This window comes from Oncorhynchus kisutch, linkage group LG11 (assembly GCF_002021735.2).
Source record: "Oncorhynchus kisutch isolate 150728-3 linkage group LG11, Okis_V2, whole genome shotgun sequence".
Taxonomy (NCBI): domain Eukaryota; kingdom Metazoa; phylum Chordata; class Actinopteri; order Salmoniformes; family Salmonidae; genus Oncorhynchus; species Oncorhynchus kisutch.
In genome coordinates this window covers 75,955,706-75,970,548 of record NC_034184.2, presented here as the reverse complement: position 1 = coordinate 75,970,548, position 14,843 = coordinate 75,955,706, and the positions used below count along the sequence as shown (strand labels likewise).

The 14,843-nt window shown below is 48.1% G+C and overlaps 1 protein-coding gene across 3 annotated transcripts; it reads left to right on the top strand.

Moving 5' to 3' along the window:
• The first annotated feature begins 3,002 nt into the window (after positions 1-3,002).
• Positions 3,003-13,953, top strand: LOC109899221 (polyhomeotic homolog 3). 3 transcript variants are annotated; one of them, XM_031835059.1, is made up of 11 exons: positions 3,003-3,134; positions 3,988-4,828; positions 5,855-6,004; positions 7,470-7,680; positions 7,807-8,877; positions 10,015-10,268; positions 10,391-10,550; positions 10,647-10,758; positions 11,653-11,773; positions 11,937-12,153; positions 13,204-13,953. In XM_031835059.1, exons 2-11 carry the CDS (start codon positions 3,989-3,991, stop codon positions 13,356-13,358), a joined length of 3,291 nt encoding a protein of 1,096 aa, XP_031690919.1. In that variant the 5' UTR covers positions 3,003-3,134; position 3,988; the 3' UTR covers positions 13,359-13,953. The 3 variants fall into 3 exon arrangements, with proteins under 3 accessions (XP_031690919.1, XP_031690921.1, XP_031690920.1); XM_031835061.1 differs by having other exon boundaries at positions 3,098-3,193; positions 13,204-13,950; XM_031835060.1 differs by lacking the exon at positions 3,003-3,134 and adding an exon at positions 3,491-3,628 and having other exon boundaries at positions 13,204-13,950.
• The last annotated feature ends 890 nt before the right edge of the window (positions 13,954-14,843 follow it).

The window sequence follows — 14,843 nt, the reverse complement described above, 5'->3', positions numbered from 1 at the left end:
CCTTTCTCTGTGGTGTCATTCTAATGGATTTTCAGAAAGAACAAAACCCTGTCTCTTTCTCTGTGATGTCATTCTAATGGATTTTCAGAAAGAACAAAACCCTGTCTCTTTCTCTGTGATGTCATTCTAATGGATTTTCAGAAAGAACAAAACCCTGTCTCTTTCTCTGTGATGTCATTCTAATGGATTTTCAGAAAGAACAAAACCCTGTCTCTTTCTCTGTGGTGTCATTCTAATGGATTTTCAGAAAGAACAAAACCCTGTCTCTTTCTCTGTGGTGTCATTCTAATGGATTTTCAGAAAGAACAAAACCCTGTCTCTTTCTCTGTGGTGTCATTCTAATGGATTTTCAGAAAGAACAAAACCGCATCCTCAAACATTTACATGAAAAGGTGCAAAGTTATGGTCAAAGACACAAAACATCCACATCAAATTAAATATTTTTCTTGATCAAATAACATGGAAAACAACTACTTTTTGTGCAGTATTAATTTACCATCCTTACAGACCACTTAATTTAAATTACTGTATTGTACATACGCTGGTCATCTAGATTAGTACCTGTAGTCTTTCTATCACCCTGGAGATAAAACAATGACCAATGCAGTAATTGATTATGTGATGTGATGATGTGGCTCAGTTGGTAGAGGTTGTTGGTGCGATTCCCATGGGGGACCAGTATGAAAATGTTTGCACTCACTACTAAGTTGCTCTGGATAAGAGTGTCAGTTTTCACAAAGAAATAAATTGCGTTTGCAAAGTATTTCAAGAACCTGGAAAACATATATCAAGCAAGTATTTTTATATTCCACAAGTAACTTGAGTCTGATAATTATCTTTACAAAACAGTTAATCTGATAATACAAATGCTATGAAACACTCAAACACATTTAGTTTATGTTCTCACAAAAAGTAGTGCACTGGGCCTTTACTAGTCCTATATTAGCAGGCCAATATAGACGTCTTCAGAGCTTACACATTTGTTCACTCCAGATACAAACATATACTTAAGAACAACAACTTACAGAAGCACACAAACAATGACTACATCTCATCTGCCCAGACCCACATGCTCACACCTCCATCCCTAGTGCCTGGTCACACCTCCATCCCCAGTGCCTGGTCACACCTCCATCCCTAGTGCCTGGTCACACCTCCATCCCTAGTGCCTGGTCACACCTCCATCCCTAGTGCCTGGTCACACCTCCATCCCTAGTGCCTGGTCACACCTCCATCCCTAGTGCCTGGTCACACCTCCATCCCCAGTGCCTGGTCACACCTCCATCCCTAGTGCCTGGTCACACCTCCATCCCCAGTGCCTGGTCACACCTCCATCCCCAGTGCCTGGTCACACCTCCATCCCTAGTGCCTGGTCACACCTCCATCCCCAGTGCCTGGTCACACCTCCATCCCTAGTGCCTGGTCACACCTCCATCCCCAGTGCCTGGTCACACCTCCATCCCTAGTGCCTGGTCACACCTCCATCCCCAGTGCCTGGTCACACCTCCATCCCTAGTGCCTGGTCACACCTCCATCCCTAGTGCCTGGTCACACCTCCATCCCCAGTAACTGGTCACACCTCCATCCCTAGTGCCTGGTCACACCTCCATCCCTAGTGCCTGGTCACACCTCCATCCCCAGTGCCTGGTCACACCTCCATCCCTAGTGCCTGGTCACACCTCCATCCCAGTGCCTGGTCACACCTCCATCCCTAGTGCCTGGTCACACCTCCATCCCTAGTGCCTGGTCACACCTCCATCCCTAGTGCCTGGTCACACCTCCATCCTAGTGCCAGGTCACACCTCCATCCCTAGTGCCTGGTCACACCTCCATCCCTAGTGCCTGGTCACACCTCCATCCCTAGTGCCTGGTCACACCTCCATCCCTAGTGCCAGGTCACACCTCCATCCCTAGTGCCTGGTCACACCTCCATCCCTAGTGCCTGGTCACACCTCCATCCCTAGTGCCTGGTCACACCTCCATCCCTAGTGCCTGGTCACACCTCCATCCCTAGTGCCAGGTCACACCTCCATCCCTAGTGCCTGGTCACACCTCCATCCCTAGTGCCTGGTCACTCCTCCATCCCTAGTGCCTGGTCACACCTCCATCCCTAGTGCCTGGTCACACCTCCATCCCTAGTGCCTGGTCACACCTCCATCCCTAGTGCCAGGTCACACCTCCATCCCTAGTGCCTGGTCACACCTCCATCCCTAGTGCCAGGTCACACCTCCATCCCTAGTGCCTGGTCACACCTCCATCCCTAGTGCCTGGTCACACCTCCATCCCTAGTGCCTGCATTATTGTTTGCCACTTGGCCTTAAATTGTATCAATTTGTTTTTCACAGTCGCCCATGCTATTTCAATATTTCAATAATAAATCGTACATTTTTCTACTGTGTTAAGGATGGCGGATTGATTCATTTCCACATTTTTAGTATGTGTTTTTTTCAAGATGAGAGATCCTTGATAAAAACCTGCTCCAGAGCGCTCAGGACCTCAGACTGGGGTGAAAGTTCACCTTCCAACAACCCTAAGCACACAGCCAAGACAACGCAGGAGTGGCTTCGGGACAAGTCTCTTAATGTCCTTGACTGGCCCAGCCAGAGCCCGGACTTGAACCCGATCGAACATCTCTGGAGAGACCTGAAAATAGCTGAGCAGCAACGCTCCCCATCCAACCTGACAACGCTTTAGAGGATCTACAAAGAAGAATGGGAGAAACTCCTCAAATACAGGTATGCCAAGCTTGTAGCATCATACCCAAGAAAACTTGAGACTGTAATCACTGACAAAGGTGCTTCATTAAGTACTGAGTAAAGGGTCTGAATACTTATGCAAATGTTTATTTCAGTTTTTTTTAAATACCCCCCCCCCCCCCCCCCCCCACAAGTTTTATATTTAATTTAACATTGACATTAAAAAAACACTGCATACACACACAATTTGAGTGCGGTCCTCCTGCACTGTGCGTGGTGCTGTCTTGCCTCTCTCTCTGCTCTCTGCTCTCTTTGAGCGTCACAGCTCTACGCTACTGTACTCTATCTCCATTCCTCCCATCTGGCGGACTGACTGGCACATCGCACCCGACTCTCTGGCTTCCCTGAGCGGTCTGCCTCCACACAGACCCCCGGCAGGTATGGAGGTGTGGGGGTGGTAAGGGGAGCACAGATGGGATCGTTTATGAATCATTGGGGTGACTCTATTAATCATAAACTCACATTTAGCTACTCTGAAATATTCGTAGCATATATTTCACACTTGTTGTTGAAACATCCGCGTCTGATTAGGATAGTGTTTACCTGCCACGTTATATTTGTGACGGGTTCGTCACAAGCGACGCAAAGTCATAAAGATAATTTTATCGGGGCTGATGATATGACGTGCTGCTGTTGAATACACATTCTGTGTTCTCTAATACCAGGAAGTGGAGCGCGCAATATGTCACACGCACGCCCCTTTTAGCCTACTGACTGTCATTTGTAATTTACAGAAACGCAGTTCAGCCTTCTTTCACTGATATTGACAGAAGGAGTAGCCTATAGATAAACAAACATACATTTCCTCTTTTTTGATGGATAGAGCGAATAGGCTCGGCTGCATGCGTCACAACTGGTTTGGGCAGGCCTAGGTATGTAGGCTACTATTTCTTGGTGGTTTTGATAGAACATTCCATGGCACCCACATTTTTTAATAGGTTGGGATTTTCTTGGCAGGATATTTGTTGACAAAGTAGCCTAAGCATCGTCATCGTAAACATGATAATTAAAGGCAATGATTATCCCCGTATATTTCCATTATAAATTAAGTCATTAAGTCATTACTTTGTTAAAAATTTGAAGTGCATAGGTCTCAACGCTTTTGTGGGAAGATTTGGGAAACGTTCCTGATTTGACCAAAGGTGGCGCTGTTTCTGTAGCCGCAGCTGAAATCATTAACTACAATGTAAAACAGAGACAGAGGTCTGATACTGTGTGTGTCCTCTTGCAGCATGCTGAATCCTAGAGGGATGGAGCCAGACCCGTCCTTGGAGACATGCACTCAGAGCAGAGCAGAGACAGAGGGAGAGAGAACAGAGACCAGAGAGGGACCCACCAGGAGCCCCAGCCCCCTGTCCCCCAATAGGTCTTCAGCTGCTCACAACCTTACTACTCCCCCTAAATTCACCCCTACTCCCCCTAAACTGAATCCCCCCCGCCCTTCTAAACTCACCCTCACTCCCTCTGCTAGTACACTCACCCTCACTCCCTCTGCTAGTACACTCACCCTCACTCACTCTGCTAGTACACTCACCCTCACTCCCTCTGCTAGTACACTCACCCTCACCTCTACATGCACACCCTCTTCCTCCTCTACACCTACCCCCAATCCCCTTAAACTGAATCCCACCCCCTCACCTCCCCCTACTCTCACTCATAAAACCCTCACTACCCTCACCCCTATGGTATTCAACCCCACCCCAACATGTACACCTACTTCCCCCTCACTTACTCCCAACCCCGTCACCCCTACAATACTCATCCCCAACCCTACTCCCCCCACACTTACACCCTCTCTACCTACACCCACGCATGCCCCCACTAAAGTCACTCACAAACCTGTTCCTTTCCCCCTCACTCCCCCCACCAACCACTTTACATCCCCTCTACTCACTCCCTCCCGCTCCTCCCCCACTGTATCAGCCATCACTTCTCTGCCCCCCTCCTCAGTAAACCATGGCAACATGTCTTCTGCTCCCGGGACTTCCTCCTTGACCAATGGTAACGCAAGGCCAGTCCCCACACCCACCTCTCCACCAATCACGCCTTTCCATACCCCGGCCAGCAGACAGGTAACTGGCAATAGAGAAAATTAAACAAAAGCGGCACACTATAACACACACACACACACACACACACATACACACACACACACAGGCACAAACAAACACACATACACACACACACACAGGCACACACACACACATACACACACACACACATACACACAGGCACAAACAGACACACATACACACACACACACACACACACACACACACACACACACACACACACACACACAGGCACAAACAAACACACATACACACACACACACACACACACACACACACACAGGCACAAACAAACACACATACACACACACACACACACACACACACACACACACACACACCACACACACAGGCACAAACAAACACACACACACACACACACACAGGCACAAACAAACACACATACACACACACACACACAGGCACAAACAAACACACACACACACACACACACATACACACACACACACACACACACAGGCACAAACAAACACACATACACACACACACACACAGGCACAAACAAACACACATACACACACACACACACACACACACACACAGGCACAAACAAACACACATACACACACACAGGCACAAACAAACACACATACACACACACACACACACAGGCACAAACAAACACACATACACACACACAGGCACAAACAAACACACATACACACACACACACACACAGGCACAAACAAACACACATACACACACACAGGCACAAACAAACACACATATACATACACACACACACACACACACACACACAGGTACAAACAAACACACACACACACACACACACACAGGCACAAACAAACACACACACACACACACACAGGCACAAACAAACACACACACACATGCACAAACACACACACACACACACACACAAATTCACACACAATTGACTACACAGACAACCACGTCCATTCCTGGATCAATTGGTTTAATTTCCTTTAACCTAGAGTACAGTATTCAAGATACCTCCAAAATACCCCTCTCTCTCTCTGTCAGATACATTTCCCTCGCCCCCTGGATACACCCACTCTGATGCAAGCCTATCAGAGCACCTCATCTGTCAGACAGAGGGTATCCCAGCAGGCTTTGCTCCTAGGTCGGAGTTCTTGTTCCAGCCGAGACCAGATGCTGCTCAGGACCCAGATGGTAACAACACACACACCAACACCTGCCAGCTCTACTTCTACCAACTGATAGTGTGTAACAACACACACACCAATACCTGTCAGCTGTACTTCTACCAACTGATAGTGTGTAACAACACACACACACACACCAACACCTGTCAGCTCTACTTCTACCAACTGATAGTGTGTAACAACACACACACACACACCAACACCTGTCAGCTCTACTTCTACCAACTGATAGTGTGTAACAACACACACACCAACACCTGTCAGCTGTACTTCTACCAAATGATAGTGTGTAACAACGCACACACCAACACCTGTCAGCTGTACTTCTACCAACTGATAGTGTGTAACAACACACACACCAACACCTGTCAGCTCTACTTCTACCAACTGATAGTGTGTAACAACACACACACCAACACCTGTCAGCTGTACTTCTACCAACTGATAGTGTGTAACAACACACACACCAATACCTGTCAGCTGTACTTCTACCAACTGATAGTGTGTAACAACACACACACACACACCAACACCTGTCAGCTCTACTTCTACCAACTGATAGTGTGTAACAACACACACACACACACCAACACCTGTCAGCTCTACTTCTACCAACTGATAGTGTGTAACAACACACACACCAACACCTGTCAGCTGTACTTCTACCAAATGATAGTGTGTAACAACGCACACACCAACACCTGTCAGCTGTACTTCTACCAACTGATAGTGTGTAACAACACACACACCAACACCTGTCAGCTCTACTTCTACCAACTGATAGTGTGTAACAACACACACACCAACACCTGTCAGCTGTACTTCTACCAACTGATAGTGTGTAACAACACACACACCAACACCTGTCAGCTGTACTTCTACCAACTGATAGTGTGTAACAACACACACACACACACCAACACCTGTCAGCTCTACTTCTACCAACTTCAAACTCCTGAAGCTGAACCCTCAGACTGGCCTTTTTCAACATTCCTCAGTTCAAGATTACCCCCCCCCCCCGTCCCCCCCACCCTCTCGCTCTCTTTCTCTCTCTCTCTTTCGCTCTCTCTCTCTATTTCTCTCTCTCTCCCTCTCTCTTAGTATCTTTTGCTCTCTCATTCTTAGCTGATTTTCACCTCTACAGTACGGCCTGTCCCTTCCTCTTCCTCCTCTTCCTCTTGCCCTGCCTCCGCTCAGGTGAGCAGTTCAGAATGTGTGTGTTAGGTGTATGAGAGACCACTGAAGATTGTGATTGTCTCACAAGTTTAACTGAACTCCCTCTCAACCCCCACTCTCTCCCTCCCTATTTATTTCCTCCTCCCTCCCTCCCTCCCTCCCTCCCTCCCTCCCTCCCTCCCTCCCTCCCTCCCTCCCTCCCTCCCTCCCTCCCTCCCTCCCTCCCTCCCTCCCTCCCTCCCTCCCTCCCTCCCTCCCTCCCTCCCTCCCTCCCTCCCTCCCTCCCTCTCCCATAGCTCCAGAGTCTAACCCTGCACCCCTCTGCTCCTGGAACTCTTACAATCCCCCCTTCTTTACGTCTCAAACCTCCCTCTTCCTCCTCCCACTCTCCTATCTCTCGTCCCCGTACACCCCTTTTCCCCCCTCTCCGGCCACGGCCCCAGCCCGGTGCCATGGTAACAGACAGACAGACCACACCCACCCGGCACCTCTCAGTCCCACCTCCAAGTGAGTCATAAACATGTGATAATGAGTAGAATGTTCAGGAGGAATGACATGTGATTTATAGAATGTCCAGTAAAACCATTCAATCATTCTCTTTTTTCTTACTCTCTCTTTGTCTCTTCTCTCCAGCTCTCTACTCTTCTGTGCGTTCTGTCCCTCTGAGACCCAGACTTCATTCTCCAAATTGCCACAGGGTGGCATCCCTGAGACACAGCCCGGCCCTGCAACCAATCGCTGCTGCCGCTGCCGGACAGGCCCTGCCCAGCAGACAGTGGACTGGACCAGCCAGCAGTTTGTCATCTCAAACCCCACCCACACAGACCACCCCAAGCCAATCACAGCTCAGCTCAGGCTCTAGTCCCCTGGGTTCTACTTCCTGTTTTGATCGGTTGCCGCCGGCATCAAGGCAGCTGCAAATCATTGCCCTCTCCGCTGGCTCCACCCACCGCCTCAGCAGCCAATTACAGCCTGCTGCCAACACACACACCCCAGCTTCTGTCCAATCAAAGCACCTGGTTCTTGAATCCCCACCACCTCAGCTTGATGCCCAACCACAGAGGACTTCTGAACACGCCTCTCCCTCTCCCACCTCCTCCATCCACAAAGCAAACACACCCCTACCCTACCTCCATTATCAGGCCAGACACACTGATCCAAAAGGAGAAGTGGGGAGACAGGGGGTAAGGGAGGAGAGAGAGAGGGTGGGATTAGAGGAAGAAATGATGGGTGGAATTGAAGAGGAGCAGAGGAATAGAGAGAGGGTGGGAGGAGACAGACAGGTGACAGGAGAGGAGAAAGGGAATGTGGATAAGAGAGGAGAGAGGGTGGGAGGACAGGAGAAAGAGGGGACTGGAGGAGAGGAAAAATGGGTGGAGAGAGATAAGGGATTTGAGACACTGAGAGAGATGACAGAAGTAGAGGAGGGGCAGGAAAGGATGAAGATAGAGGGAGAGGAGCAGAGAGAGAGGATGGAAGTAGAGGAGCAGGAGCGGGGACAGAAAGATGCAATGAAAGGAGAGGAGGGGACTACAATAGACCCACAGCTCAATGCAGACCCGGCTACTCAGAACCCTCCCTCAGAACCCCCCATAAACATCCAGAGACCATCAGACTGTCCCATAGAGCAATTCCCAGACCTCCCCCACGTGGACCAAGAGGACCTCTGTGAGAACATGTTCAATCAGTCTGACAACCAATCAGGCAGGTACCAACGTCTCTCCACCATTACCTTTAGCCATGGCCTATTAATTCAACTTTAAACTAACTTGTGTTGTGAACTCTTCCCCCTCCTTCTCCCCTCTATCCCGTCTTCCTCCTCTGTCCTGCTCCTCCTCTCTCCCCCCTCCTCCCGTCTTCCTCTTCTGTCCTGCTCCTCCTCTCTCCCCCCTCCACCCCGTCTTCCTCCTCTGTCCTGCTCCTCCTCTCTCCCCCCTCCACCCTGTCTTCCTCCTCTGTCCTGCTCCTCCTCTCTCCCCCCTCCTCCCGTCTTCCTCTTCTGTCCTGCTCCTCCTCTCTCCCCCCTCCACCCCGTCTTCCTCCTCTGTCCTGCTCCTCCTCTCTCCCTCCTCCTCCCGTCTTCCTCTTCTGTCCTGCTCCTCCTCTCTCCCCCCTCCACCCCGTCTTCCTCCTCTGTCCTGCTCCTCCTCTCTCCCCCCTCCACCCCGTCTTCCTCCTCTGACCTGCTCCTCCTCTCTCCCTCCTCCCGTCTTCCTCTTCTGTCCTGCTCCTCCTCTCTCCCCCGTCCTCCCTGTCTTCCTCCTCTGTCCTGCTCCTCCTCTCTCCCCCCTCCACCCCGTCTTCCTCCTCTGTCCTGCTCCTCCTCTCTCCTCCTCCACCCTGTCTTCCTCCTCTGTCCTGCTCCTCCTCTCTCCCCCTCCTCCCTGTCTTCCTCTGTCCTGCTCCTCCTCTCTCCTCCTCCACCCTGTCTTCCTCCTCTGCCCTGCTCCTCCTCTCTCCCCCTCCTCCCTGTCTTCCTCTGTCCTGCTCCTCCTCTCCCCCCCCTCCTCCCTGTCTTCCTCCTCTGTCCTGCTCCTCCTCTCTCCCCCCTCCTCCCTGTCTTCCTCCCCTGTCCTGCTCCTCCTCTCTCCCCCTCCTCCCTGTCTTCCTCCTCTGTCCTGCTCCTCCTCTCTCCCCCTCCTCCCGTCTTCCTCCCCTGTCCTGCTCCTCCTCTCTCCCCCTCCTCCCTGTCTTCCTCCTCTGTCCTGCTCCTCCTCTCTCCCCCTCCTCCCGTCTTCCTCCCCTGTCCTGCTCCTCCTCTCTCCCCCCTCCTCCCGTCTTCCTCCTCTGTCCTGCTCCTCCTCTCCTCTCCGTCTTCCTCTTCTTTTTTCCTCCCCCCAGTCTTATCCAGTCTTTCCTCTCAGTCTCCCCCTGCCTCACCCTTCCTCACCCTTTCATCTGATCTCCCCCCTCCTCTCCTGCCTGTTAGCCCTTCCCACCCAGAGAGCCTCAGCCTATCACAGAGCCACCCTGAGACCTTCAGCCTATTGGAGCGCAAGCCTTGGTCACAGAGGGTCTGGCCAGAGGGCGGGAGGCGTGTCTTAACTCACCTGGTGGAGGGCTTCATCATACAGGAGGGGCTGCAGGCATTCCCGGTAAACACAAACACACAATTCCTACAGGGGATATAGCTGGTGTCTAGTTGGTGTCACAAACTGATAAATGAACAGTATATACAGTATAACCTTTGTGTGCGTGCGCGTGTGTACCTGTGCAGGTGAACCGCTCATCTCTGTTGTTGGGAGGGCAGGAGGCTATCTCCCAGAATGGGAACATAGAGGGGGCCGAGTTATTACCATTGACAGACACACCAGAGCCACCGGAACATTCCAGCGAATCAGAACAAGAGCGCGTGGCTACAAGTGACCCGCTCACAGGTAAACCACCTTAATCTCCTGGTTCAATAAATCAATTGAATCAATATTCAATTCAATATTCAATTCAATTATCTGTCTGAATCCAAACCACACTAGGTCCCAGAGAGAGACATAGGGGAGTGTTACATTGCGAGTCTTGTGGGAAGAGAGGCCACGCCCACTCCTTCCATCGCTCCAAGCGATACTGCTCCACTTCCTGTGCCCGCAGGTAAGCCGCACTACCATTGGCTGAACACAGTAACAAGATAGTGACAGAATACACACCCAGGAAGAGTAGCTGCTGCCTTGGTAGGAACTAATGGGGATCCATAATAAATACAAATATGGGGTTGCCTGGTTTGAAAATGGGTTGAAATAAACCCGGGGTAACGTCAGTAACCTCCGGTAGCCACTAGATACAGTAGCAATAAACAGAGCGGTTTCTGTTTCCATTCATCCAAATGTGACTGTGTCTTTTCAACGGTTTCCACTTCAACATATTATGACCCCAACACTGGAACACCAGACTCTCAGGAACACGTATGTGTCTCCTATTTCTGTCTGCAATTCACACAGGACTCATTAGAACAGAGTGGACGACACCAGGCACTGCATCAGACCGAGGGGAGAACATCATCAATGATCATGTTCTTTTCTACACAGAAGTTCATACCAAATTATTGCCTGATGATCTTCTGAACTTCTCAATACCTTTCTGATTCTGATTTCACTTCAAACCACAATACTTCCTTCAGATTGAAATGCTTTCAAAAGTACTGTCAGACTGATTTGTAATAGCCTGTCATAGCCCCAATTAAAAAAGTTAACATTGGCCGTCGATTACATGATTTACATGGTGGGGTCACATATTTTTGAAAATCAAACTGGGGTCAAGGCCCAAAAAGGTTTGGGAACCCCTGGTCTAGACAGCAAGTTGTATGTGATGTTGTTTCACCACATATTTACTACAGTTGTACTGCACAGACATAAACACACAAAAACACATAAACACCCTCACACAGGCTGTGGTCAGACAGGACGTCACATGGAAGGAAATCTCAACCCCAGAGAGCTCAGAGAAAGGACACATCATCATCCTCTTTCTCCCTCTCTCTCCCTCCAGGTATAATGTAGGGCTGTCCAAGCGTCTGCGTGCCCTGAGTGCTGGCAGCCAGCCAGAGGGGCGACGCTCTGAGATAAACAAGGTGGAGTCTGTCCCTGGGAAGCCTCTCTTACTGCGACTGGTCAGTAACAACTTAACAAATAGGTCACTCCACAGGGATACACTTTATGGTATATCCTGCAGGTTTAATGCCATTATAACATGTTATAAGCATATAGAAGCCTTTATAATTGAAGCCCAGCTGTTCGTACATGTTCCGTCTCCTGTAACATAATCTATTTTAGCCCCGTGAAATATGGAGCGCCCATCGCCGTGACAACGAAGAGGAGGAGGGGCATGCTGTTCCCACGACAGCCAGGCTGGAGCGCCGAGCGGCACGGAGGGCGAGGAGGGCCTCAGAGCCAGCGATGACCCCTGGTAACTCCACTGTGACCTCTAGTGACTCCCTACCTGCACAGTGGAGCGTCGAGCAAGTCTGGGACTTTATACACACACTGCCAGGTAACACACACACACACTGCCAGGTAACACATACACACACTGCCAGGTAACACATACACACACTGCCAGGTAACACACACACACACTGCCAGGTAACACACACACACACTGCCAGGTAACACACACACACTGCCAGGTAACACATACACACACACTGCCAGGTAACACATACACACACTGCCAGGTAACACATACACACACTACCAGGTAACACATACACACACTGCCAGGTAACACACACACTGCCAGGTAACATACACACACTGCCAGGTAACACATACACACACTGCCAGGTAACACACACACACACACTGCCAGGTAACACATACACACACTGCCAGGTAACACATACACACACTGCCACGTAACACACACACACAAGGACACGCATTCACCCATCTCCCTGCTGTAGGTTGTTGGTCGGTTATACGTTGTCTTTAGGTTTTGGGGAGTTTATAACCTGTGTGTGTTGTCTTTAGGTTTTGGAGAGGTTATAACCTGTGTGTGTTGTCTTTAGGTTTTGGGGAGGTTATAACCTGTGTGTGTTGTCTTTAGGTTTTGGGGAGGTTATAACCTATGGTGTTTTAAGGTTGTGGGGATGTTATAACTTGGATGTATGTTGTTATAAGGTTGTGGGGAAGTTATAACCTGTGTGTGTTGTCTTTAGGTTTTGGGGAGGTTATAACCTGGTGCTTTAAGGTTGTAGGGTGGTTATAACCTGGATGTATGTTGTTATAAGGTTATGAAGAGGTTATAACCTAGGTGTATGTTATCTTTAGGTTGTCTGGAGGTTAAAACCAGTGTGTATGTTGTGGGGAGGTTATAACCGGGGCCAATGTTGTTTTACGGTTATTAAGAGGTTATAACCTGGATGTATGTTATCTTTAGGTTGTGGGGAGGTTATAACCTAGCTGTATGTTGTTTTAAGGTTGTTGGGAGGTTATAACCTGTGTGGATGTTGTTTTAATGTTTTGGGAAGGTTATAACCTGTGTGTATGCTGTTTTAAGGTTGTGTGGAGGTTATAACCTGTGTGTGTATGTTTTCTTTAGGTTGTGTCGAGGTTGCGGAGGCGTTCCGTATTCAGGAGATAGACGGCCAGGCCCTGCTGCTGCTCACTGAGGACCACCTGATGACCAGCATGAACATCAAATTGGGACCAGCTCTCAAGATCTGTGCCCACATCAACACACTCAGACACAGATAGAGATGAGAGAAGGAGGTGAGGTGGGAGTGTGGGTGGGAGGAAGAGAAGATGGAGACAGAAAAAAGGTTAAGAGGGCTGGTTGTGGAAAGAGATAGGGAAAAGAGTGATTGATTGATGGGGAAGAGAGAGGGGATGAGAGAGAGAGGTGAGGAACAAAGGACAGCGAAGATGAGAGATAAAGAGATGAAGAGCTAAGAGCGAATCAGTGAGAGAGGAGAGGGACCTTTTCTATTCTATTGTGTCTGTGTACATATTTTACAATGCCGTCTATTGGGTGTAACAAACGATTTCATTAAGGATGTGTAATATACATTATCATGTGTTTGTGTATTTGGTTATTATTTTCAAATGTGGCATCACATGTAAATTGTAAAATACTTTTTGATTTCACACAGTTGATACACAGACATTTTTAAATAACTTTGTGGAATTTAATGTCTTAACTAAATCAATGATTATGTTTTTATATATGATCTCTTCTGAGAACAAGTTAGATCTTATTTGCCTCCTAACCATGTCAACTTTGTCAGATGTCATAATGTTTTATTTTATTCTGCCTCTTAAAACTCAGTAATAAATCAAATTAATTTATGAACATTGTTTTACTGCCTAGGTATTGGTATTATGATATTTGGTAGTTAGCAAAACGACCCCTCTCACTACTAACTCCTGCCACCAGATAGAGGTGAGGGGTCACCTTTACTAGTAGAGTGACGGCAGCTGCAACATTCTCTCAACTCATGGAAACGATGATCAAGGAAAATTCAATATGAATGACATAAAAACCAATGTATCATATTTATATTGCTATCACTGATGCTTCTCTGGACCACAATGTCTAAGTTCATACATGAAAAACCTTCTAAAGCAGCACAGACCTATTATTGCTGAATCAATCCGTGTTTATGCCAAACCAATCAGGAACCAGTGGCAATTTCAACACTGCTGAAATGGGTTTTAACAGTTTAGCTGTCTCTTCTTGAAAAATATGTGGAAAAAATGATTTAACCTTTAATTCATATTACTAACAACTCAAATAAGAACTAATAGATGTTTTTTTTTTCAACTTTATGTTTTTTTTTTAAATAACAGAGTACTTACTACCAGGCGGTTGAGAAGTCAAAAGGTCATACAAGCAATCCCATATTAGAATGGCAATTTGCATAGAATTTTTTACTCATTAGAACAATATTGCAAAAATGACTTTAGGTCTGCTTCAATGGCTTTTTATAGGTAGGTAAGTATTGTTAAATAAGGACTGATGTTTAGCAAATTAGGGTAATTTTGTATGTCCGAACATATTCAATTATCCGCTATTTCTATGCTTCCTGTTCTAACAGTTTGTTTTTGCTCCTTTTGCTTTGGTTTGTAACTTTAAACAGCTGAAAATACTATATTTTTATGGAAAATATATTTCACAGTGGTCTATATGGTACAATGATTCTCTACATTATAATTGGTTGTTTTGTCACATAAACTGTGTCA

Bases quoted from the DNA above. Each gene is read 5' to 3' on its own strand.
- LOC109899221 (XM_031835059.1), top strand. From the start codon at position 3,989: ATGCTGAATCCTAGAGGGATGGAGCCAGACCCGTCCTTGGAGACATGC. The intron at 8,878-10,014 runs GCAGGTACCAAC...TCCTCCCCCCAG, and splicing joins TCAGTCTGACAACCAATCAG to TCTTATCCAGTCTTTCCTCT. The intron at 10,759-11,652 runs GTAAGCCGCACT...CTCTCCCTCCAG, and splicing joins TCCACTTCCTGTGCCCGCAG to GTATAATGTAGGGCTGTCCA.